General features: G+C 29.4%; 4 protein-coding genes across 7 annotated transcripts; all 4 read right to left on the bottom strand.

Annotated features, from left to right (window-relative positions):
- Positions 1-1,279: 1,279 nt before the first annotated feature.
- Positions 1,280-4,424, bottom strand: LOC8277512 (protein POLYCHOME). The gene is made up of 3 exons (XM_002532357.4): positions 4,268-4,424; positions 3,792-4,169; positions 1,280-2,223 (listed from the first exon to the last, which is right to left on the bottom strand). Exons 2-3 carry the CDS (start codon positions 4,155-4,157, stop codon positions 1,837-1,839), a joined length of 753 nt encoding a protein of 250 aa, XP_002532403.1. The 5' UTR covers positions 4,158-4,169; positions 4,268-4,424; the 3' UTR covers positions 1,280-1,836.
- Positions 4,425-6,214: 1,790 nt separating this feature from the next.
- Positions 6,215-10,315, bottom strand: LOC8277513 (ras-related protein RABA4d). 2 transcript variants are annotated; one of them, XM_002532358.4, is made up of 2 exons: positions 9,267-10,315; positions 6,215-6,914 (listed from the first exon to the last, which is right to left on the bottom strand). In XM_002532358.4, the coding sequence occupies exons 1-2, from the start codon at positions 9,488-9,490 to the stop codon at positions 6,467-6,469; spliced, it is 672 nt and encodes a 223-aa protein (XP_002532404.1). In that variant the 5' UTR covers positions 9,491-10,315; the 3' UTR covers positions 6,215-6,466. The 2 variants fall into 2 exon arrangements, with proteins under 2 accessions (XP_002532404.1, XP_048225913.1); XM_048369956.1 differs by lacking the exon at positions 9,267-10,315 and adding an exon at positions 7,757-8,026.
- Positions 10,316-10,453: 138 nt separating this feature from the next.
- Positions 10,454-13,846, bottom strand: LOC8277514 (transcription factor bHLH130). 3 transcript variants are annotated; one of them, XM_015727366.3, is made up of 7 exons: positions 13,248-13,844; positions 12,700-13,173; positions 11,555-11,886; positions 11,305-11,475; positions 11,056-11,121; positions 10,902-10,970; positions 10,454-10,799 (listed from the first exon to the last, which is right to left on the bottom strand). In XM_015727366.3, the coding sequence occupies exons 2-7, from the start codon at positions 13,127-13,129 to the stop codon at positions 10,728-10,730; spliced, it is 1,140 nt and encodes a 379-aa protein (XP_015582852.1). In that variant the 5' UTR covers positions 13,130-13,173; positions 13,248-13,844; the 3' UTR covers positions 10,454-10,727. The 3 variants fall into 3 exon arrangements, with proteins under 3 accessions (XP_015582852.1, XP_015582853.1, XP_048225912.1); XM_015727367.3 differs by having other exon boundaries at positions 12,721-13,846; XM_048369955.1 differs by having other exon boundaries at positions 12,700-13,843.
- Positions 13,847-21,946: 8,100 nt separating this feature from the next.
- Positions 21,947-25,592, bottom strand: LOC8261798 (receptor protein kinase-like protein ZAR1). Its single transcript, XM_002534226.4, has 2 exons — positions 24,059-25,592; positions 21,947-22,892 (listed from the first exon to the last, which is right to left on the bottom strand). The coding sequence occupies exons 1-2, from the start codon at positions 25,380-25,382 to the stop codon at positions 22,252-22,254; spliced, it is 1,965 nt and encodes a 654-aa protein (XP_002534272.1). The 5' UTR covers positions 25,383-25,592; the 3' UTR covers positions 21,947-22,251.
- Positions 25,593-25,907: the final 315 nt, after the last annotated feature.

Raw genomic sequence — 25,907 nt, forward strand, 5'->3', positions numbered from 1 at the left:
TAATTTATTTATTCCAACCCTAATAAGTCTCACGGTTTAATAATTTTAAATAGATTGAACAACTTTTAAAGAGCTCATTTTTTTTTATAGTTTCTACTTTCTAATTGTAATAACTAAAGCAGCTAATAGAATATCTTATTACCCCACTGAAAATCATGGTTTGAAAAAATATTGGTTAATTTGTTTTTGTAGTACGTCTTTGACTTATGCCGTACCAAGTTAAAAAGTATTGGTAGAGGAGAAGTACGATGTTAGTGTAAAAGATGTATCTCTACACTTTGATATAAGATTATATTTGTCTTATGCCAGAGAATTTCTTTTGAGGTTGTTTTATTATAATACTTTTATATATATATATTTTCTATTTTTTAGATCTAAATTTTTCTTAACACATGTGTCTAATATTTAATATATAAAATTTTTATTTTTATATTTATATTATTTTTTACACATGGGATTCAAGTTTACAGGATTCAAATTTATGTGTAATTTTATAGTTTTTTCTATTAACTTATTAATTAATAAGTTATATTCTTAATTAAGTACTTATTCTAATTCTAGAAAATAACATGTTATTAATAAATTAGTTTTCTAAATAGATAATAATTATTCTAAAAGATAACATATTAATAATATTTTAATATTATATTAATTAATAAATTAATTTTCTAATTAGATAATGATATTAAAAAATAATATTTTTAAATTTTATACTCACTAATAAATTAATTTTTAATTATATAATAATTCTAATTTTAAAAAACAATTATTAATATCAATTACGTTGATAGTATTAATTTATATAATATTAGAGTTAATAAATAAATACTTTAAAAATAATTTATTAATAGTATTAATTTAAAAATATTATTATTAAATAAATATTTTATTAGTATAATAATATAAATAAAATTTAAAAAAAAAATTAAATTGATGTAATGGCTTGTTACAGTTTTAGTAGTGCAACATCGTTTGCTCCTCAAACCCACTGGAGTTTTCTGGAAATTTTATCAATCGATAGATGTGTGTGAGAGGAAAGAGAAGTTGCTGGCCATCCAATTGATAATAATTTTCTTAGCCAGGGACCAATTTGCATGTTTTACTTATTTGTGGCCATGCAGCCGATTGTTATTTAGGGTTTGAGCCCGATCTTTTAGATTTATTAGCCCTTTGGGTCCTGGTTTTTCAGACTGTTATCTGTCTAAGTTTAAAGGAAACAAGTTTAACTGTTAAAGAGAATGAAGGAAACACTAATAAGGATTGCTTACACTAAAGGACATTCAGCAAAAGTTGTTACTAGAAAACCACTAGTCATTCTTGAGAGGTAACAGTACATATCCAGATAAACTCAAAGCAGTCTTAGCCTTTATGTACATCAGACAGAAGGATAAAAAAAAAGTGCTTACCCTACACCCCTTCAAAAGAATGAACAAGTTTACCCAACCCTTCAAGAGAATGAAGGAGACAGTGATAAGAGTTCCTTACCCTAACAGACCTTCAGCTATGGTTGTTACTAGAAAACTGCTAATCATCCTACAATACACCATGGGTTTCAGCAAGAAGTGAAAAGCAACCCTGTCAAAATCAAAAAATTAACAGCCATCTTCTAATTCGAGTTCATGACTCCTCAAAGTATATCATCAGAAGATGATAAATCTGAACTCCTCAAAATATATCATCAGAAGATGATAATCTCAAAAGCACAAGGATATCACCAGTAGATGATCATTCTCGCTGCACAGGTATGTCATTAAGGGTCCTGCCTTCCTATTCCACTGGTTGTGCCCCTCCTATTTTAAGCTGTAGAAATTAGAACAATCATCAGAAGATGACCAATTACCTCAGTGACATAAGAGTCCGGACTTTTTTCTCCCGTTCTGCTTTCTTAGCACTTGCAGTCCTCTTCAGTTTCCTCAATTCCTCCATCACCTCTTTCTCAACTGTGTCAATGGAGTTCAACAGCTTCTTCTGAGGTGTTAGAAACTCTGAATCATCAGACGCTTTGTTTGTAATGTCCAGCAGAATTTTTGACACTTTTCCTACAGTAGGAGGACAGCGCTTGACTTGGAGACTTGGAATTGGAGACATCATACTGTTACTGTGCTCGAGATGAGCAACTGCAGATGGTTCAGAAGAGTCAGGAACCTCATAAGCGTGAGGTACTGGGCTCTCAATTTCTTGGGCCCTGCCTTCTCCCAAAAGTTCTCTTCTCCTTTCAATTGCCTGGTCAACAAGTTACTCCACAGTAAAATTACTAGTTAAAGGAGTAGAGTTGCCCCCTTAAAGATTCAGTTTCATAAAAACACAATCTGGAAAATTCCAGTTTTGCACCTACTGAAACAAGACGCTAAATAAAAAATTCTCTCAAAGTCGAGAACTTGGAAAATCAGCCAAAGCAAAGGTATCAAGCAGGCGTCGTGAACCAAGTTATTGACAGAGTTGGTGTTCATTATAAGTTGAGCCCCTGACTTGAAATTTCAAGCAAAGCAAACACACCACCTATATAGCTTGAACTCAGAGACACATGCAGACCACTGGACCAGTTCGACATGTGCTTAATAAGATTAAGAGAAATTAGCAGAACAGAATCAGCTCATGGTTACACTTGAAAACTAAGTTTTCAACCGAGTTACTGCATCAAGCTAATGGACATATCTAAAACAATGGTCCCAATACTACAAAAATGAACAAAAGATCAAGCGTTTTCTAAAATAGCAGGAAAAAGAAAAAAGAAAAAAGGTTGAGAGAAGCAAAATCTTGAAGATGGTATAAGAAAATAAAACAGAGGGATACGCATCAAAGGAAAGCCAAATGGCAATTTAATGACACTCTCAGAACAGAACTACAAGATGAGGTAAAAGGTGGTCAACATATTGCCATGAATACATCAAATTTCTAGAATACCAAAATATTAGACTTGATTTACGGTATAAAAGTTATATTCAGAAGAATATCTTGCAACAATTCAAACAAGCATATACAAGCAACAAGGAAGTATATAAAAGTTTGATCTACTTTTGCTGCTCGTGAATCAAAAAAATAATTCTGCTTAAAAGTTTTTATTTTGGAATATTACAGATGGGAATGGAAATTAAACACAGTTTTTACAAAGATTTGTCAATTATAGAATTTATCAAACAACAAAGCTAATCAAAATTACACTTTTCCAATCGAGTTTCTGTCAAATCAGAATACAATTTCCAAGACCAAATACTCGCACCAATAAAAGCATACCTGATTCACAAATTTTCATTAGTTCATAATTAGACTAAAACAGGGTTAAGAAGCAAAACCACAATGGATTAATTAAATTTCTACACAAACAACTCAGTCTTTAATAGATATCATCAAATGAGTTTCTATATCAGTGCATGCAATAAGTTAATCGACAATTTTAAACTCTAAAATAAAGAAAAACAGCCAATCAAGAAGGCAAATCAATCACGAAAGAAGCATTTAAAAAATGAAAATAAGTGAATTCCAATTTCAAAACAAGAAAAGGTCAATTGAAAATCACTAATCTAAGGATGAGTTCATGCGATAAACAACATCAGAAACTGAAGTTCATCAACAATCTTAAACCCCACAATAGAGATAATTAATTTTAACAACCTAAAGTATATTTAAAATAAAATAAAAAACAAATAATTTATCTAAACTCAAAACAAACACTTCACCAAAGTATGCTATAGACATAATCAAGATAAAGACATATATAAAAAGGAGTACCAAAGAAGACTTTAATTTTAAGTATATCAGAACAGTTGTACAAGGAAAAAAATCGATTTTACCCTAACAATAGCAGTGATATCACGCAGAGGTGTTCTAGGGTACCAAGAAGGTAACACGCTTCTATTTCCATTTCCACGCCTGCCAGTTACCGGTGTATTCTCCCTGCCAATTGTAACGTACGGATGCCTTCCACGCAGAGTCTGGTTTCTTGGAGTACCAAAACTGCCCCTACCACGACCGCGAGGACTCAAACCAACTGTTCCGGTTCGAGTCGCTGTGTCTAGCCGACTGGTTATTGGAGATCCAAACAAGGCAGTTTCAAGATCTGGTTGATCTTGGTAAACGCCAATCAAACCTGACCTTCTACGAGAGAATACTGTAGCAATGTCAATAGGTCTTGACAATCTGTCTCTTGCTTCCGGCATTATTTATTTTAACTGGATTATTAAAAAGAAAATATATTATAATCTTGAAATGAAAAGATAAGAGTGAATGAACAAGAAACAAAAGAGCAAGAGTCATTCTTTACCTTTACCTTTGAAATGAAATAATGTTGGGAAATTCTTGTTGCTTTTGTGATTCAACTGCAGACAAATTTCGATCAAAATGAAGAAGGAGAGCTTCTGGGAGTTGCAAAAATTGGGCAAGTTTTCAAAATGAAAATTCGGGCGGTATTTTACCCTCAAATTTTCCAACGCATGTACCACGTGTCACGTAGTTTTGTTAGGTATTGGTTTCAAATTTCAAAATTTCTCCGAATGCCGCTCATCGCTCAACCATCAAGATTACTATTTTGACCCTACGCTCCTTTCAATTATTCATCATTTGATCCATCTCTTTATGGGCTAAGCTCAAAGTATCTGCTGTTCCGGCAGACCCATGATTATTAGGCTAATTACTCATTTTGGAAACTAGTTCTCAAGCTCCAGCCTTTCTTTCCCACTTCTCTTGACAGTAATTCTAAGCTAATTCCATAATAACAAAGACAGTCATATAATCATACATTTATGAACATGATCAAATTATGATTTAATTAAAATATAAATATTAAATTCTTTCACTTAATATTTAATTTTTTTAGTAAAATAATATTTATAAAAATATATATTTCCAATACTAATAATTAAATGTAATAATAGACTTTTGCAATCAATGTTTGTTTCTTCTTTTAATGCTTGGCTATTATGAGGTTATAACTCAATAGAGGATTAAGTATTAAAATTTATCTTTTAACTTAATAATTAATTTTATTGGCAAAATGATTGCAACAGAGATAATATATATTAATTCCTTGCTAAATTATACAAATAAAATTGATGAGATAAAATAAGAATATAGTAACACAAAACATAGTATAACATATATTTTTTAAAAATTATATATAGATAAATATTTTCTTAAAATAAAACTTAAAAAATTTATAATTTATTATAATAAAAAATTTATTCCTATTTATAACTTGCTCAAATTGATATTATAATTTTTTATAACTATGGAGAGATTATTTATATATAGAGTATCGCAATAGAGAGATTTTATTATATTAAAATAAAGAAACATATAGCATATTACTATCACTTTAAACGCCTTTGACATAGCAATAACAATATTTTTAAAAAAAATATATACAAATAGTACTATATACAGAGAGAGATTTTCTTAAAATAGAACTTGAAAGAAATTTATAATTTATTAACCAGTCCAAGTTGGAATCGAAATCTTTTATAATTATGTAGAGGTTATTTCCATATAAAATATCACCATAAAGATATTTAACTGTATTTCTATTTATATTATTTTTCCATGATCATTTTCTTAAAAAGAATTATGAGTATTCCATTATTTTGATATAGAAGACAAAAGTGAGTATAAAATATCAATAGTAAATACATTATTAAAAAATATATTTTTAATAATTATCAGTTATATTGACAAGTCATCAAATTATAATTTTACAGAAAATATGATCTAATCAATGGCATTAAAGTACATTTAAACTTTATAGATTTTTTTTGAAAAATTTGATTGTTTTAATGTTAGATTTAATTTTTTTCATTTTTTATCACTACATCACTATTTATATAGAAAATAAAATAAAATACTCACAATAATGAATGAATTATATATTTTTAAAAAATATATACTAATATTTATTTATTAAAATTAATTAAAAAAAATAAACTATCAGCAATTTAAAAGATGGTCCAACATATTAAAAGAAAAGATCTTTAATAAAAAGAAAATGAGACAAAAGGGAGGCCGCTAGGATTTTTTTAATATTATTAAAAGTGGAAGTAATATCCAATGATCATTTATGGGTAAACGAAAACAAAATATATTGGAAATAATAAGCCCATAGAACTCTGGTAAAGATTGGAAATGGAGTTCATTACTTTTCTAAAGAATGGAAATTAAATGACAAGATTAAATATCATAATTTTATTAGATTAGGCATTTGATGATGTGATGGATGAGGATGATGTAATAATTTTTAGTAGTATGCTATAATTAAGAAAAGAAGCCTCATCTTGAGAGGTGAGTTTCCATGAACTACAATGATAACTAAAATGGACAACACACGTGTCAATATAATATTGACAACCTTTATCCTATTATCCAAAAACATCAGTACCCACTTTCTAAACGATACAAATGAATTTGTTCATAACAGTGAAGCCTAAAATAAAGAACAACTTTTTGTTTTCTCAAAATAAGAAATTTGACAAGTTGAAAATTATGAAGACATGCAACAGCCACCTTTCTTTGCAGGAGCCTGATCATGGCCAGGAACTATGATTCTTGTTCCCTTTAGAAGGCCTGATGTCCCATTAGTATCTAACTCTTCATTGGCAGTAAGAGTTTTCTTGCTGATTACTCGGTATATCTCTGTTAATACTGTCAAAAAAGCAGTTTCAACATTTGTAGACTCGAGAGCTGATGTCTCCATAAAGAATAGGTTCTCTCTTTGTGCAAATTCTTGGGCATCTTCTATAGGCACGGCTCTTAGACTCCCCAAGTCACACTTGTTTCCTATGAGCATTATTACAATGTTCTTATCAGCATGCCCCCTCAATTCCTCTAGCCATCTCGCCATATGGTCAAATGACTGGCGCTTGGTCATGTCATAGACTAGCATTGCACCAACCGCTCCCCGGTAGTACGCACTTGTCACTGCCCTGTACCTGAGAATAGAAAAGTGGAAAACTTCAATAATACATCTCAACTCAGCAAGCCAAACATAAGAATTTGCAATATGTTTGCATGCATGTGCATGTTCACATATCAGCCAATGCTGTCAAGAAAGAAATTAGTGATCTGACCAAACAGGATTGGTAGCATTTCCTGGGGGTTTGGTACTGGGAAGAAAGGGAAATATATTGAGTGATGAAAGAATGCTATTAAGCCAATCCTTCCATTCCTGACTATATGATCAAAGGCTAGTACTTCAGCTTTGGTTTCAGTAAACTAGGATTAGGTTTTGTAATATGCTACAAATAAAAACCAATGCTCACAAACGTACTGTCCATGCTATCATCAGCCAATTCTTCCATTCCTGACTATTTGTACTGCTTCTGCTCAAGAAAATACACGCAGATGCCCATATTATCTGTCAGTCCATTCAAACAAGTAACAATAATGTTTTGAACAAGCAGGATCAAGGCAGCATTTGTTTAAGACGCTCAAGTGAGAAAATTGAAAGCAAGACCTTAATCGAGGCTGGGTACTAAGGAATTGAGATTCCCTAAAACAAGGTGGAAGAACTTATTCAGAATATGAAAACCAAAGAAATTCAAATCAACCAAATCCCCTGAAGGAGACGATAAGAAACAACGATAGAGAGATGAGAAGATTTTGATGGTGCTTTTTTCAGAAAGAATTGAAGGAATACCATGTGAAATGACAAGGAAAGTCTATTGATGCTGAAACGAGGCTAGTACCAACTAAGACTTTGGCCCATACCGTAGTTAAAGCATAAATAGAAGTGGATTCAACGAGGAAGAAATCCAATCTCGACAGAACTTACGTGGAAAAAATAGTTATTGGAAGGATGATTAATAGAGAAAGTAATGGAATTAAAATACAAATGACTGGCATCCTGCAAACATAGAGCTCCACAGATAAGCTGTAGTGCAGCATACACGCATTTGCTTATTTTGGTGACAACCGAAGGCAGACACATCATATGGGGGAAAAAAGCTGCATTAGCATCATCATGACAATAGTAGGAAGTCCCACCAGAAGAACAATTAAAGCATTTGAGAAAAAAGAAAAACTGGTGAAAGTGAGACAAAGAACAAAAGTTTAAATATGATATCATGATAGATAGGACAAAGAGTGCATCATATCTACATATGTATAACTGAATGCTTTCTAATGCATACCCAACTTTAATTTTAATTGAACTCAATTTAATACTTTAACTTTAACTTAATAAATACCTAATTTTATTTTTATAATTACTTAAACACTTCTAATTTTCGTTTTAACCTAATAGAAATCTAAACTTTGTTTAATAATAACATTAAGACACCTATATATAATACACAGAGACATGTTATATATTACAAAACAAAAAAGCTGAGGTGTTTATCAAAGTGACCAAATAGTCAAAAGTCAGTGTCCAAATATCCATTTACCTCCTTCTATGGACTTGATGAATATTCATTACCTCCTTCACTTATTCCCAGAATGATGATTTAAGAAAATCCTTTGCTTTCCTCCTTATCTACTAATCTTTTTTCTTAATCTCTTTCCTAGAGCAGAAACAACAAAAGTTCCTTCTAAATAGAGGATAAAACAGCAATATCTTGCTAAGAAAAGTTCTAAAGGCATAATCATGTGTGTGTGAGCTCAGTCCAAGCATTTAAAGCTCTAAGAAAGGAGAGGGACATATGGCAGGATCTAAACAAAGCATGACAAGGAAAAAGGTGAAGATTTTTGAGCCTTCGATCCTTTCTAAGTAGAGAGCTCAAAACAACCCAAACTCCATTCATATGGGGTCTAAGAAAAGGTAAAAGAGGGGCTCGGAGGCTGGAACATAATTAACAATTAGGCCTCAATGAGTTCCTGAAATCCTTTCCCGAGCTCAATCAATCCGCATGCACATCATACCATGTCCAAGGATCAGTACGACCACCATCAAATGCCACTTTCATCTTTAAACTTCTAAAATCATCTTAATGGCGGACAAAAGAATTAGCAGCAGAATTTTCCTGCCTAAGCTATTACTTATATCATCATCCAATTATTACAGTTTCCTCCTAAATCACACCAAAGCAAAAATTTGCAAATCGCAATGCATAAAACTCAGCAACACTGACATCCTCCCCGAGAAATTGCATATTTCTAATTCCCAACTGACATGCCTAAGCCATTAAGAACATTAAGCAACTTTTATATAGTACCCATTATCAAAATATGATCATATATCCATAATTTTCACCTTTAAAATGTAAAACTCATGCATATGTTGATATCTTCATTGCAAAAAATTAAGAATAAATATATGATACATGGAAATTTAAATTGCATACCTTTCTTGGCCAGCGGTATCCCAAATTTGTGCCTTAACAGTCTTATTATCGATAGAAAGCGTTTTGGTCTGGAATTCAACACCAATGGTGGCTTTTGAATCCACACAGAATTCATTTCTAGCAAACCTAGCCAAGAGTTGGGATTTCCCAACAGCTGAATCTCCAATCAATACAATTTTAAACACATAATCAATCTTTTGATTGAAATCTACATAATTTGACATTTTTCTAATCAAAATCTAGCTAAAGACTCCCCTCCCTCTCAAATTCTATAAACTTTATTAACATGTAATACAATGTACTTGTTTAAGATCTATCAATCTTGTCATCAAGAATTAAACTTTAAGCCAATAAGCCAAAATTGTAACATGGGTTGGAAAATGATAAAGCATTAAACTTTAACGATGGGAATTGGAAAAGCTGAATTGGGTGCGGATCATTTGAGAAGGAATTTTGGAAATGGTAGAGTTTTTTTCTTTTTTTTTTCTTTCCGTCTCTGTTCTTGTTTTTGGTTTGTTTGGGAAATGGATGGAGAGAGAAGAGACCAACGGCCAGTGCAGTTAGGAAAGGCTACTGGCGGTTGGTTATTTAACGGTTAGGGCGTGTGTAACCCATCAACGCAAAATCACAATCTAGAAAAATTTCTTTTGTAATTTAGAATAGCATTTATTTGTGTTTCATTTTTTAAATATAGTAATAATAATAATAATAATCCAACCAATGCAATAACTATTTATACTTATAAAACTCCACTTACACATGTAATGTATTTCTAGCTTTAAATTGGTGCTATGCATGGTTTAGATTCCTCATGGGACCAGAATTGGTATCCAGGTAAATTCATATTATGGTGTGGCTAATTTTAATTTAGATTTCAAATTCTAATTTATTAATCCTAGTTCTAAGCCAATTGGGAATATTACTATTATTTTAGTAGAGATGTGGGGTCTGGGTCCTGCCTGGTTGGCCTAAACCCCATTTTGTCTTTAGGGGGTTTTGAACAGAGCCGGAGCCGCGGCCTTGCCCCATTAACTTTTCAAAATTTTGATCTTATCGTTCATAAATACCCACTGTCCAAATTTATCAGCAACATCAGAAATTCAAGAAAAATAAAATTGTGAAGAATTACAGGTATCTAAAAGTAAATCTCAACTGAAGTGTCTAGCATACAGAAATGGATGCTCAAGTGAGAAACAAGAACTATTACAAATAACAAGGAATTAATGCATTACAAGAACATGTTCCTGTACATTTCTTTTATTTCAGGTGTTGTAATAGGAAGCTTTGCTAGCTTCCTGATCATAGTTATGCAAAGTGGAGATTCTAGCCAAATTTACTGTGCTTGCCCACTGTAAGAAAGTAAAATATATTTGCTTCTAGATACTTGTTCATTACACTAGAAAAAGGATAAAACAAGAACTGGATCCTATTCACTTCCCTTATTTCCTGTACAGAACCATATCAAACGATTTGGTTTTGCACTGGCTTCTGCTTACTCAAACACTTGCAGTTTGCTCGGTTGTCACTGAGAGTCTGCAGACAATAAAGAACTATGAGTGGAAGATGATTAAATGTCTGGCTAGATTGCAAGGTTCTTAATTTATTTTTTATTTATTTTTTTCTTCCATATCATACCTTGTATTGCTTCTGAAGATCTTTTATGTAATCAACGGCCAAATCTAACATGTCCGCCGTGTTTGTTTGCTGCCAAGGAGAAAACTAAACATCATTAGTTTTCAAAGATGACAACTTTGAGAGTAGAGTATGTAATGTATGGGAGAAATTCTACCTTGTCCATGTTTGGAACAAGTTCTTGTAGTTTCCTCATTCTCTCACTAATCCGGGTTCTTCTCACCTGAAGAAACAAATGAGTACCATTTCCTCTTTAACAGTATTGACAGAGTGAATCAACCAATTTAAAATGCAGCAAGTGGCATTCACTAAATAACCAAAAGACCAAGATTATTATTATGGTGACAATTTTATACACATTCATTGTCTGACTGAGAGAATTAAAATACATATTTCTTGTACTTACTCTTTCTGCAATGCTTCGAGGATGAGTAGCACAACCGCGCTTTGCTCTAATTTTACAAGGAACAGAATCTTGGAAATGGAGGAACTTTTCCATGGCAACCATATCCACTGATGCCTTTGGTAAACTTAAGTGGTGTGATAATAAATGAACTCGATTTCCAAGCTCGCCATTCTAATTTGAAGTAATAATTCAGATTACAATTTTGACAATCAAAAGAACGAATTTCAAAGAAGACACATAAATTGATTACCTGAGCTGCAGAAAATGGTTTTCCATTATCATCTGGATCTCTTTTCATGCCATTAAAGTTCTCTGAGAAAGGTGAATCATTCCAAGAACCATAAGGGAACCCTGTACTGCTATAAAATCGACTGTCACCATTGCCATTTCCAAGCTTTCCACTATCAGGGCTAGCAGCACCACCAATGCTTTCACTTCCAATTTCTGAAATCTGTGACAACATGCTTAAGGAAGAAGGTATCCTTGATGGGAAGCTAAGTTGAGACTTCAATCGTGGACTTACTTCTCCACTAGTACCATTCACCCGAGCATAGTTTCCCATACCTTTCATGGTGGCATAGCCTGCAATTTACTGAGAGATCTTCAATATTTCCTATACATTCTAATCTCATTAAAGCTGCTTTCATTATATATCTCTCCATTACTGATATGCCTAGTAAGTGGTTATTAAAATAGATCAGTCACGAATTTCAGATGGTCCCGATATGAAATTTATAAAACCAAATAAATAAAAAAATTCATTTAAGGTTTTACTTGCATCAAATATATTAACGTTAACCCATCTTATCAGATGATTACAGCCATATTTCATTTCTTTAAAAAGGAAAAATATTGATACTTAATTTAATATTTTATTTTATGTTGTATATCATTGTCATGACAATGATATGGCACATTTATGAAGATTTACCAAGCGTCCTAAAAGCTTCCCAATCATATTAGTGTCTAAACATCTTATTTGTTTTGCATGCCTTGAAAATTCTGCCCCATTGATTGCACCAAAATAATGCTGTTGCAAGTACAATCTTGCTACTAATCATCATAAAACAAACTCTAAAGTGAATTTTTTTTTTCCTTTTATAACTACCAACTCTTTTCATCTTTGCAGAACCTCATTTGCACCTAAACTCCATAAAAATTGCTCAAACACTGAATTCAAAAAGACCATAATGAAGAATCTAATTTACTCTCTAAGGAAATGAGTTTCTCAAAAAATTTCTTTAATACATATATCTCTCAAGGAACCAAGCAAAAAATATCCATCCACTTTCAATATACAAATCTAAACAACCCTAGCTACTAACTTAAAGGAAAAAGAAAATACATACTCTAAAAGAAAAGGACAGACAGAGAGAGAGAGAGCAAGAAAAATACCAGTTTGAACAGAAAGATTACCAAAGAGTCCAGCAGGTGAGCTACTTTGTCTAGCAAGATTTGAATCAACCCTTTTAGCTTCCTGCTCATGATGACCACCCATTGCCATTGAACCAATCAAACCGAATGAGCTATCCATAGCTGAAGAACTTGTAGCTGCTGAACTATTAGTATGCCTTGGATAATGAGGAGGCAAACCTGAATAACTCTGTGTCGAATTAGCATAATTAACAACAGCTCCAACCTCTCTTACTCTCACTGCAGATTTATCTTCAAGTTCTTGAAAACCCATAACAGAATTATTGCTAGTAACTCCATTGTCATTAAAATTTGCAAGAAATGAACTTGGAGCTGAGCGAAACCTCAATAATCCTGAACTGGGCTGTTGATTGTTTTGGTGATGAAAGTTGGGATTACTACTTGAATCCATTTACAAAAATCGCTCTGTTTCTTTCTTGCTCTCCTTATTCTTTCCTGAAACAGTAGGCTTTAGTCAAGAGATTTGATGCTAGGGAACTATTACACATACCTTAATACCAATTTATTACCTAAAAAATTCTTGGAATATTTTGGCATCACTTTCTCAAGGAAAAAAATTTGTTTCTTTTTTTCTTTTTAGCTTATTTTTTAAGCAGAGTAAATATAAGATCTTGAAGAGGAAGCTAACTCAAGAAAAAAGGTCAAGAACTTTTAAGACAGCATAAAATAGAAATTGATGGGTAATAAAAAAAACAAGCAAGAAGATAAAGAAAACTGTAAATAAAAAGGAATTTGGAGGCTTTCTGCTTCTTGTTGGGTAGAAGAAGAAGACACTGTGTATCACGAAATGAAAAGATTGAAAGAGAAAGAAATGATTCTTAGTGAAAGGGAAAAATAAAAACAGAGTAGAGGGCTAAGTAAGTAAATAAATAAATAAGAGGATTTTGATTTGCTTTTGAAAGCACCGAAAGCAAGGAAGATCGTGAAGCTTAAAGATCGGCAAGGATAGAGAAAAAGAGAGAAGAAGAAGAAGAAAAAAAATTAAAAATTAAAAATTAAAAAAAAAAGATTTTATCTTTTCTTTTCTTTCTTTTGTGTGCAAAGATGGAGCCAATGGCAAAGTACAACAAACAATCAATCTTGTTATCTTTCTTTCTCCACCTCAGTCTACCAAAATGCCCTTGATGTTTTGCTATATTTTCATTTCATTCTTAAAGGGTTTTTTTAGCAAAACAGTGTGTAATAATAGTTTTTGAGGAGCTTTTGTTTCTGTTTTTGGGCAAAGCATGTAACGCAAACATGGGACTTTTTACTGATAAAGAATACAAAGAGGAATGGTTTGTCCAAAAATCAAAACAACAATGCATGGGACTTTTAGAGTTGCTATGAAAGGAATTTTACTATTCCTTACATGTGTAAAAGAGTTGCTTAACATTTTCTATTATTATTTTCATTTCTATTCATTCTAAGTTTAATGGTTATTCATGATATACTCATTTCCTTCAAATTATTAAGAATATTATAAACTATCATCAATAGTCGGAATCTTTAATTTTATAAATTAAAATACCAACTAAGTTACTTTCCAATTGGCTCATTTTATATTAGTTTTAACATTATTTTTGCTAGAAAAACTATCATTTGGACAGGATATTATATCTTTTCCATGAATTGGGTTCATGTTTTAGTGAAAGGAAATGAGATTAGGGAGGCTGACTTGGGTGATGCTAGACAAAAAATGTGGCCTAACTTGTGTCCTTTGGATACATAAATTCTTTAACAGTAGGAAAATACAGATTTTCATATTTCATATACATGGTTAAAGAATGAAAGAACAACGAAAAAGGAACCTAATACATTTTATATAATTGAATATGAGATGCATATCCACATACATTCATGTAACACTCGAGTTAGGCAAATTTAGAAATGAAGTGCCCATTTAGTTAGTTCCACCTGGCGGATTATTTCATTCTATTTTTGTGAATGCCAGAAAATGGAAATTCCATGTAGGATTTTCTTTTGTTAAAAGAAAAAAGATAGAATTCTTATCTTGCCTTTTCTTTTCTTTTATTTCTAATGTGTTTAATTTTCAGCCTTTTTAAATGAGTTAAATGAGTTAGTTGTTCATATTAATTTCAACTCTATTTAATTTAAAATAAATTATATAGAATTTAGAGATTTATCAATTTTAGCATTAAATATATACTTTTTTAACTAGATAAAGTTAATTTATAAGTATTTTTGTTACATTCACTTAAGAATTGAAAAATAAAATAATAAATCAAATATCTTTAAAATTGAGTAGTTTTAGAATTATAAATTGGTGTGTAATTTACATGAAATAAATCATTTGCTAGAGTGGTTCCATCATAATTAAATATCATTTAACAAAAGAAATAAAAGTCTTTTGACATTTTCTTCATATATAAAATAAAATAATTAATTTGATTCTTTAATAAAAAAAATTATTTAGCAGTAAAAAGATTTAAAGTACTCAATTGAGGTAATATTATCGGGTGACTTGAGATAATGTTTCATGTTTTCTCAAAATAAAAAATAAACTCTATCTTTGAAAAAGGAATATATATTATTATATAAAAATAAGTAAAAATATTAGTTAGGATTACTGAAAGTCTTTTGATTAATAAAGAAAAAGAAAGAAGAAAATTGGTGAAAGTTTTGGTAAGAGTATAACGGAGAATAAAAATAATGGTAGACGGCGTTAAGCCTCGGGAATAGTATCCTCAGGAACCGATGCCAAGGATAAGGCATAAGTAAACCTATTCGGACAAAGTATCAATTTGGCTCCTGAATTTGTCTCAAAAATTACAAAAGTCTAATACATTTTTTTTGTATAATTTGACTCAAATAGACCTTTCCTTAATAAATAGAATCGAAATTTTTTTATTGACAATTTTAATTTTATTATAAAATAATAAAATTTTAATATTTAGAATCCAGCTCTTCTCATTATATTACCTCATTTTTTTATTTTTCATTTATTTTGTACTTTAATATCAATAAATCATCAATAATACTAATATAGTTTATTATTAGATATCTCAATTATTCTTTAAACCCTATATTTATTTTATTAATTAAAATTTATTTTTTATTATACTCTTAATGATTTTAATTTTGATTAGTCTCGTAGCTTTAATATTTTAAATAGTATGTGGTGATGTAATTTATTGGTAGACTTATAAATTTCGATCGTTTTACGATAAAAGAAAATATATAATTTTTTTTTTTTTTTTGGCATCATCACCACTATAATTTGAGAATAGCATGAGACATGCATTAAAAATATATATTATCCATCAAACACTCATTCCTAATGCTAGTAATTTTATTTTATTTTTGAATTTCTTTTCTAATACATTACAAAATCATTTACCAAATTACCTAAATAAATTTAAAAAAGAAAATTATTATTGTTATTTTACGAATTTAAGGCTCACTTAAAGAAAATAATTTTAATTTTTTAAAATTATTAATACTGAATATGGTTTATAGGTGTTTGTGGATAAGCTATCATACTAGTGATAAGTGTTGTATGAATATGGAATAATTAGCAACTATTTTAGTGATGGTATGTATAGGAATTTTTACTTTGATTTTAAGTAATAAAAATTCTTATACCTAATTTTATTAATTCTAAAATATTAAGAACTTCTTATTCTTGAAAATAAAAATATATGTTTGTAAGAATATGATATAATGGTTGAATTACAAGGTTGCAGTTTTGCTGAAAAGGTTCGTGTTGGACTAATTTGAATTTTTAACAGAATTTCAAGGTGCAAAATAATCATTGTCCTATTTGGGCAGTTAAATGCGTTGACGTCACCGTTAGATCCGTTTAGCACCAGATTCGTGCCGTATCCAATTCTCTTCGTCGTCGTTTTCATTCCCCATTGCGAGATCGCGGGCGCCGTCTTTCCATTTCAATAATACCATCGCTTTTCTCCTCTTTTCACAATCTTGCCATTAGAAAGTTCCTTTAGATTTGGCATCTCTTTTGCACTTTTTTGTTTTAGCCATCATAAATAATTTATATATATTCTTATTTTGTTTTGTTACGAAACTGAATGGTATCATTCTTGACTTTTTAAAAAATTTATGTATTATATTTTATTTTTACTTCTAAAATAAAATTATAAATTAATTTATCACATCTTTAAATAAAAATCTTTCGGTGTTTCCTTTATTATTTATTCAATGACTAAAATCCAGTTAAAATGTAAAGTTTAAGAATAAAAATATAATTTGAAATAAAATTAAGTCAGAAGAATAATTCCTTATCTATAAATGAATCCCTTTTTATTATATCTTATAGTTTTTCAAATGAAAAATAAAGAAAGAGAGACGGATGAAAAGGTGAGGATAACATTTATTCCCACGTCAAATAAGCATTAGAACTTTTTGTGACCAAAGAAAATGATTTAAAAAAAAAAAAAGCATTAAAATCTTGAACAAAAGTCTGATGATTCTTTTGATGAAGATAGACATGCATTCCAATACAATATTTTCAGATTTTAAATACAAAATTTAGTATAAAAAATAAATAAATAAAAATATATAATCTAGGGTAAGAACTGCATACTTTTTTTTTTTCTTTTTTTTTTAATGAAGTGGGATGATATCCATTAATATTATGAAATCATTTATGTATTTAGAACTCATGCTCTTCAATTCAATTCAATTAAAGCATTACTTTATTTAGAGATGTCTTTCTACTTCTTCTTTTTCTTTATTGAGTGGGGAAGGGGAAACAACATATGATTTTTTGACTTTCCTAATAAGGAAAACTATTTTTATTATTATTAAATTTATTATATTTCAAGAAAAATTCTTTTTTATAAAATGAAAATAATTACTACATTAAAAAGAAATTGCACGAACTTAAAATTCTTTTTTGAGTCGCTTACCATAAAGCTAATTGTTTTAGTACTTTTCACTAATTATAGAAAAATTATAATTCTTTATCCAAAAATTTCAAAACTAAATAATTATATTGATATTTAATTAGGAAAATTAAAAATTAAAAAATTGATTTTTCTAATTCATCACTAAGCCTCAATAACCTTTTCTAAAAGAAATAAAAACTAAACATCTATTTTAATTTTGGTTCCACAAGTGAATTATTAGGAAAAAGATAAATGCTACAAAATAGAATTAGCTTGAAGTAAATTTCAAAAAGATAAGATTGAATTCCTGAAACAAAAAATAAGCAAAAAAGAGATAGAGAGGGAGATTCGTCAAGTGGTATCTCTTGCTTAGATCATCATTGAATCTAATCTATGATTAGAAGTATAATTTAATTAATTAAGTAAGCATGGTCACATGTCTCTTGTGGTGGTCCCCTTCCATCATCATCTCATGGTGCCTGTGAGATTTATTTATTTATTTCTTTTTGAAAAGAAGGAAAAGGAAGAAAAAGAAAAAAGAGGGTAAAAGTTACTATAAATAATAAAGTCAAAATAAGAGTGGTAATGGTGGGTTCACAAACAAAGCTAAAAAAAATATTAAAAGAAATGTTTTTATTTTTATTTAATTAGGTTTGTGGAGAGAAACAAAGACACGTGAGTTTGTATTGCCTTCAATGCTTCTGCATCGCTGCCTTTGCTGCTTTAGGGCTTTTTCCCTTGCCAAAAGGGTAACTCAGAGGGGCTTCTAATTTAAGCAAACATCTCTCTCTCTCTCGTACAAGAAACCCCTTTTATGTTTTTTTTTTTTTTTTTTGAGAGGAGGGGCAAGTAAAAGAATATCTCTCCATACATATTAATTTCCGAGAGTTGAATTTTTTAACATGTATGTTTATTTTTTATATATAAATTTTTATTTTATATACATATTTATTTTTAATATATAAAATTTAAATTTATATATATTTTTATAATTTTTATTAATTTATTAATTTATAAGCTACATTAAAATTAAATATAAATTTTAATTTTAAAATATAATATATTAATTATTTTTAATATTATATTAACTAATAAATAATTTTCTAATTAGATAATGATATTAATTTTATCATAAAAAATAACAATATTAATTATATTTTAATATTATATTAAATAATAAATTAATTTTGTAATTAAATAATAATTATAATCTAAAAAATAACATCTTATGTTATATTTTTAATATTATATTAAGTAATAAATTAAATTTTAAATTATATAATAAATTTTTAATTCTAAGTAATAATAATATTAATTAAATTGATATCTTAATTTATATAATATTAATATTAATTAATAAATACTTTTTAAAATAAAATTTTAAAATCTTAAAAAACTAAAAATATCTAAAAATAGTTTATTTATTTTTATTTTTTAAAATTTTAATAATTTTATAATTTTATTAAATTATATTTTACTAATTTAATTTTATAATTAAAATAATAATAATAATCATAAACACGTTGGCCCAAACGAATAATATCAATAAAATAAAAGCCATACCATGTCAAAAATCATCTTTAAAACTTTTGATTCTCTCATTGTTCTGAGAATCTCTTGTGAAAAACATATACTAATTTTATGAGGCCCAAATGGCCAACCTACAATCCAAATTGGACCATCCATTAAAGGTCCCTTTGTATTTATTGTTAAGCGTTGAACAAATAGGTTTTAATTTTTTTTATTTAATTTATTGTTTTTCTGTAAACTGTTTTTCATATGCATTGCTCAATTTATTTGTTTCTTGCTTTTTAAAACTTAAAAAAAAAAATTAAGATTGAAAAATATGTTTTTAATTTCACCGAAGTCAGTCACTAAATTTCTATCTGAGACTCCAACCATCATAAATATTTCTAAAAATTACTAACTTTATTAATATTTTTAAATAGTTTAATTTAACATTTTATTTTTATAAATAATCTAAATATTAAAATAAAAATTATAATAAATATAACCTAACCAACTCAACAATGTCAACAGCATTAATAATCTAATATATACTAAATTATGAAACATAAAATCTTTTTGATATGTGTTAGTATTTTAAATTTTTTTATTTGATTTATTTATTTTTGATATAAAATTTTAATATATTTGTTTTATATTTTTATTAATTTATCATTTAATAAGTTAAATTTCTAATTAAAAATTAATTATAATCTTAAAAATTAATATTTTTATTATTATATTAAATTAATTTTTAATTAGATAATAATTCTAGTTATAAAAATAATATTTTTAATATTATATTAATTAATAAATTAATTTCCTCATTACATTATAATTTTAAATCTTAAAAGAATAATAATATCAATTTTTTTACAGTTCTAATTTATATAATATTAAAATTAATTAATAAATATTGTAAAATAATTTTTAAATATTATTACACTAATAAATTTTAAGATATCAAATTTTTAATAAAGTCACCTAAAGTATTTAATTTATTATTATTTATTAATATATATCAAAAAATTATTAGATTTTATCTATAAGTTATGTACATTATTATTTATAATAAAAATAATGACCACAGTATAAACCTAGCTGATAATAAAACTTAGAGTTGATCGCTTGTTGGTTTTTTTTATAAGAGATTGAAAGTGTGTGTGTATATATAAATCTAATCTTTTTTATATATGTACTTAACTTTTATATATAATTTTATAATTTTTTTATTAATTTATTAATTAATAAATTACATTTATAATTAAATACTAACTCTAATTCGAATAATTAATATATTAATTATATTTTAACATTAATATTAATTAATAAATATTTTTAATTAAATAATAATATTAATTTTATTTTTAAATTAACATATTAATTATATTTTAATATTATATTAATTAATAAATTAATTTTCTAATTAAATTATAATTATAATTCTAAAAAATAATATTTTTAATTATATTTTTAATATTATATTTAATAATAAATTAACTTTTAATTATATAATAAGTTTTTAATCTCAAAAAGGGTAGTATCAATTATAATAGTATTAATTTATACAATACTAAAATTAATTAATAAATATTTTTAAAATAAATTTTATATTATATTATTAATAAAATTTTAGAAAATAAGAAAGACATTTAGAAATAGTTAGTTTTCTATTATTTTAAAAATATTATAAATTAATATTAAATATTAAAAAATTTATCAAATTATATTTATCAATTTGATTTTATAATAGAAATAATAATAATAATATTTGTATAGAGCACAATAAATGACCATGTTGTGTTAAAATTTCATCTGAATTCATATTAAATCTCATGAATATATTTTTTTGTCTTTGCAAATTTAAAACAATGATAATCTGATAACTATAATATAAATTTTTATGTAATCGTGCATTGTAGAAAGATAATCTTAACAATCTCAATTAATAATAATAAGAATAATAATAATAATAATTTAATCTGTGTTAATTTCTCAAATGACTCCTGACATTGGGATAAATCCTCAAAAACATTTTGGAAAATTCTTTTGGCTTATTAGCACATCAATTTTAAAAGTCTTAAGGCTTGTGTTTGGTTGCCATTGAGTATTAATATTTCTTAATTTAATCAATTATTGTTTAAGACTTTTCTATAGACTTCTTTTATCACACTTGTTTTGAGAAAACTCAATCTTAAGATATAATTTACTTTCAATTTGAAATTATATTTTTAAGTTGATATCATTAATTTTTCTGTTTTATTACTAATTTTAAATTTAACAATTCATGTATAATTTTGATTGGGCTTCCAACTCGTCCTTTATTATTATATGATATTTAATTATTGAGATTTAAATAAAAAGATCTAGTATTATATTGAAATTTAAAAATATATTAAAAATAATTTATAATTTCAAAGCAAAAAATTAAAGTGATAATATTTATATTAATAAAAGAATAATATTTTTACATTAATTATTCAACTAATAATTTTTTTTTTAAAGTGAATTATAATTTAGGATAAAAGAAAAAGAAAAAATAACTATCTCTTTGAAACGACTGAAATAATTAATTTACTACTTTTTAAAATTAAAAATGAAAAATAGAAATTCTTTTTTTCTTTTTATTACTTCGCAATCCCTAACTTAATAGTCCTAACCTTCTCACTAGAGGAGCTTGGGCATAGCAGCCATATCCAACTGTCTTTTCTAAGTATCAAAACATAATGGGCCTGCTCTAAAGATCATCCACAACCCAAATCACAACTCTCTATCAATTATATGATCCGGGCTTATAATTCATTGCTTCTTCTTCATAAATAATTTCATACACCAACACTTGCACAAGCAGCTAAAAATAAAAGACTCTTCCACCAACACTTGCACATAACCACTGCACCATTTTAACAGAAGAAAGACAATGAAGGATGAGATGGTAGATAATGGTATCAACACATTACAACAGAGAATTAAGTTAAATAACCTGCCTAACTAGACATTCATCTAATCCTGTGCCAGTCCCTTCAAGGGCAGGAAGATAAAATTGGAACACGACATACATCATGAGTAAACTTACAGACCATGATTCTGAAGCAAAAACAGCATCACAAGTCAGCAAGCTCCAAACAAAACTTTACACCAACAGTTCGTTCTTTGTTCACTGCAGTTTGATGCGATCGAGACTCTCAGACACTGTTCTCATCCTCGGACGAAACTCTGGGTCTAACTCGGTGCAATTCAGTGCAATATGAAATACTGCAACAACCTGTTTCTTTGCATGAACTTCACTCAACAATGCTGGGTCTATAATCTCAGATAAAGGCCGTTCTTCTCGGAATACCTTCCTCACAAGACTTTCTAGTCCCTTCCCATCATTTTCTGATCCAGCATCAGGTAGCCGACCAGTTAAAAGTTCCATCAGTATGATCCCAAAAGAGTACACATCACATTTCTGACTGAACTTGTTGCTGAACCCTCGAGCTTCCGGTGCCAAGTAGAAATTACAGGGAGCTGATATTTTTGAGCCCATTGTTGGGTTTACAGTGGTTTGGTTTAAATACTGCTTTTTGGATGCTGAAGTTGAGAATTTAGAGGTACCAGACACCAGACGAGTTAGTCCAAAACTTGAGATGTAAGGCTGGAGTTCATCATCAAGAAGGATTTTTGTTGATTTTAAGTTGCCATGAACATATTTTCGAGGGCTGCATTCATGTACGTACATTAAACCCCTTGCAGTTCCTTGAGCAACTTGCAGTCTTGCCGCCCATGATAATGGTGGTAAAGTATTTGAAGGTCCTCCTGCAATGATTATAACGTCAAAGAATTAGAAACAGTATAGTTATATTGCTATCTGACATGGAGCGAAACAAGCTACCAACAAGAGTTCCAAGTGGAAACTACAATTTCTCTTTCTTTCTCAAAAAAGTATATAGCAAAATTTTCAGATTTTGTCTCAATAATATGTAAATTGTATTCTGCCCAGTGGTCCATTGTTGGATCAACATCAAGAAAAACCCAATTCTTGACATTTACTTCTGAGGGGTCTATATAAAAATTTTAGGCGGTGTCCTCATATTAGGACCACAATGGTTAGTATGAGAGTAATCATTCTTGTCTTTAGTGAAACTATTATGAGACAAATACAATAAATCTCTAAGGGTGCAAACAAAAAGGGAAGATGCCACAGATGTATCAGAACTTATTAAGACAACTCACATTCAAAATGGCTAAACAGTTTTCTAAAGTTACAAAATCACATGAAAAAAACTGATAAACAACAGCTAGCAGCGACTAGACCAGGTTAAGGTTAGTTCTCTTTATATTTCTGCAAGAACCATGTCAAAGGTAAAACCAAGAGCATATGATTGAACATATGTGGTTAAGATCGAAAATCCAAATGTATTAAATTGAATATCACCTGATCAAAAGCCACAACATCTTGGCTTATAGCTAATGTAATGAGAGAGAGAGAGGGCAGGTAATAACTAACACCTGACCCATGTAATCAAAAAAAAAATTCTGCATGATCCCACCACCTCTTTATTCTTACAAGTATGAGTTAGAGAAGCATTGAGAATTCATCTCAAAAACAGAAAGCTATTTGTTCTTATACAAAGCTGTCCTGTCCTAGGAAATAATCATGTGCATGACTTAGCTTGTAAATATCCAAGTTTTAATAATAATTTCATGTGCGTGATTTTCCAACTTAAAATTTTCTCTTTTCCAGTTCATTGTGTAGCCTATCCTTTACAAGAGCTCCCCAACTTTTTTTTTTTTTCCAAAGGAAAAAAACTTGAATTTTTGCCTAAATATGGATATCTATATTTATTACTGGGATAAAGCTATAAATTTACTCAAATACACCTAAGGCTAGATTAAACATGTGCATATTCAAATTGAGATATCTATATTAATTAAAAATAACATGTAGAATGTTGTAATAAAATTATGAGAGGGAATATTACCATGCAACGCGCTGTACAAGCTCCCATTGCGTATGTAATCAGACACCAGCAACTTCTCATCATGAGCATAATAATAAGCTCTCAACTGAACGATATTAGGATGGTGGACTCTCCCGATAGCCTCCACCTCTGACTCAAACTCCTTAAACTTCCATGTGGCATCACCCTCATTCAATCTCCTCACAGCAACAACGGTAGGCACAACAGTACCGGATCCTCTCCCTCCCACTACAACCTTATACACTATCCCATTCCTACTTTTCCCCACCACGTAAGCTGATGCCCTCAACAAATCTTCTAATTCCAAATTAAACCCTTCGTCAATCACCACGAATTTACCCTTTTGCCCCTCCTCGCTAATATCACTGCTGGCATGATTTCCTCCTGTACTCTCCTCTTTTCCCATTTTGTCCTTCTCACCTGAACCGCCCCATTTTTTCCGAAGCAACCACGCCGATAACGAAACAGCACCGATCACCACAAAAACGCCCGAAATCAAAGGAACTGCCACCGACCCGTTTTTTTCCCTCTGTTTTTCCTCAATTTGAGGTAGTAAACCAAAGTTAGGATTCCTGGGGTTTTCAGGATTTTCTGTGTTCTCGCTGCTTGTGATATTAGTAGCTTCTGGGCATAGAGTTTGCAATGGAAACCCACATAAACTAGGGTTCCCAGAAAATGCAGTAGGCCCTTGGTTAACCAGTGATCCCACAAGAGGCACTTTGCCACTAAGATTATTATGTCTCAAATCTAAACTCACAAAAACCGGAAAATCCCCGTACGATACCGGAATCTCTCCGGTAAATTGATTATAAGACAAATTTAGCGTTCCGGAGAGACTTCTAAGCTCAGTAAGAACATCAGGTAAAGAGCCATTGAGGAAATTTGAAGATAAATCCAAGTGGGTTAGCTCTTGCAACGATTTGATTTGTGTTGGGACTGGCCCAGAGAGAGAGTTATGAGACAAATCAAGAGAGCGAAGAGAGGTAGCATTGAAGAGATGAGAAGGGATAGGTTCAGAGAAGTTATTGTGAGAGAGAGTGAGGCGAGTTAACGAGTCGAGAAGACCGAGTTCAGATGGGAGATAACCGGTGAAACTTTTATTTGGAAGAATTAAAGAAGTGACTCGGTGATTAATACAAGTGATCCCATGCCAATGACATGGGGTTTGGTCAGAATCAGACCAGGAATCAAGAACTCGAGTTGGGTCAGTTGTGATCGCTGCTTTGAGTGCCAAAAGAGCTAAGCCATCTCTTGTAAGAGAGAAGGAAAGCGGAGCAAAGAAAAAAATGAGAAATGGAGTGATCTGAAGTGAGTGTAGCTGCATTTGTGAATGAGAATGAGTCAGTGTTAGATCATTTGCAACGAGAAGTTGCAGAAAAGAGAGAATTGAATTGAGTAGGAGAAGAGAAGAAGAGAAAGTGGTAATTTCGGATTTGAAAGTTTGAAGCTAGTTTTTGGGGGATATCATCGAGGTTGGCGACTAACAGTGGGTTTTGGGTTGTGTGTCTCTGCAAATTTGAATTCTTATGACTCTTCTAATTTATGTCAAATATATGCTTTGTTAGGTTCCAAAAATATTAATTATTTATTGAAAAACAATGCCAAAAGAAATGGAGGATATGATTTCACTTATATACCTGCCATTCATTTAATTACTATTTATTTTTTATTAGTTATAATAAAAATCGGAAGCTATAAAATAATAAATAATATAAATTTAAAATTTTCTATATTTAGATATAATATATATATATATATATATATATAATTTATTAATTTTAAATGATAAAATATGTGTTAATTATTTAATAAAAAATAATTTAAAATATTTATATATAGTTGTCATATT

This window comes from Ricinus communis, chromosome 10 (assembly GCF_019578655.1).
Source record: "Ricinus communis isolate WT05 ecotype wild-type chromosome 10, ASM1957865v1, whole genome shotgun sequence".
Lineage (NCBI taxonomy): Eukaryota > Viridiplantae > Streptophyta > Magnoliopsida > Malpighiales > Euphorbiaceae > Ricinus > Ricinus communis.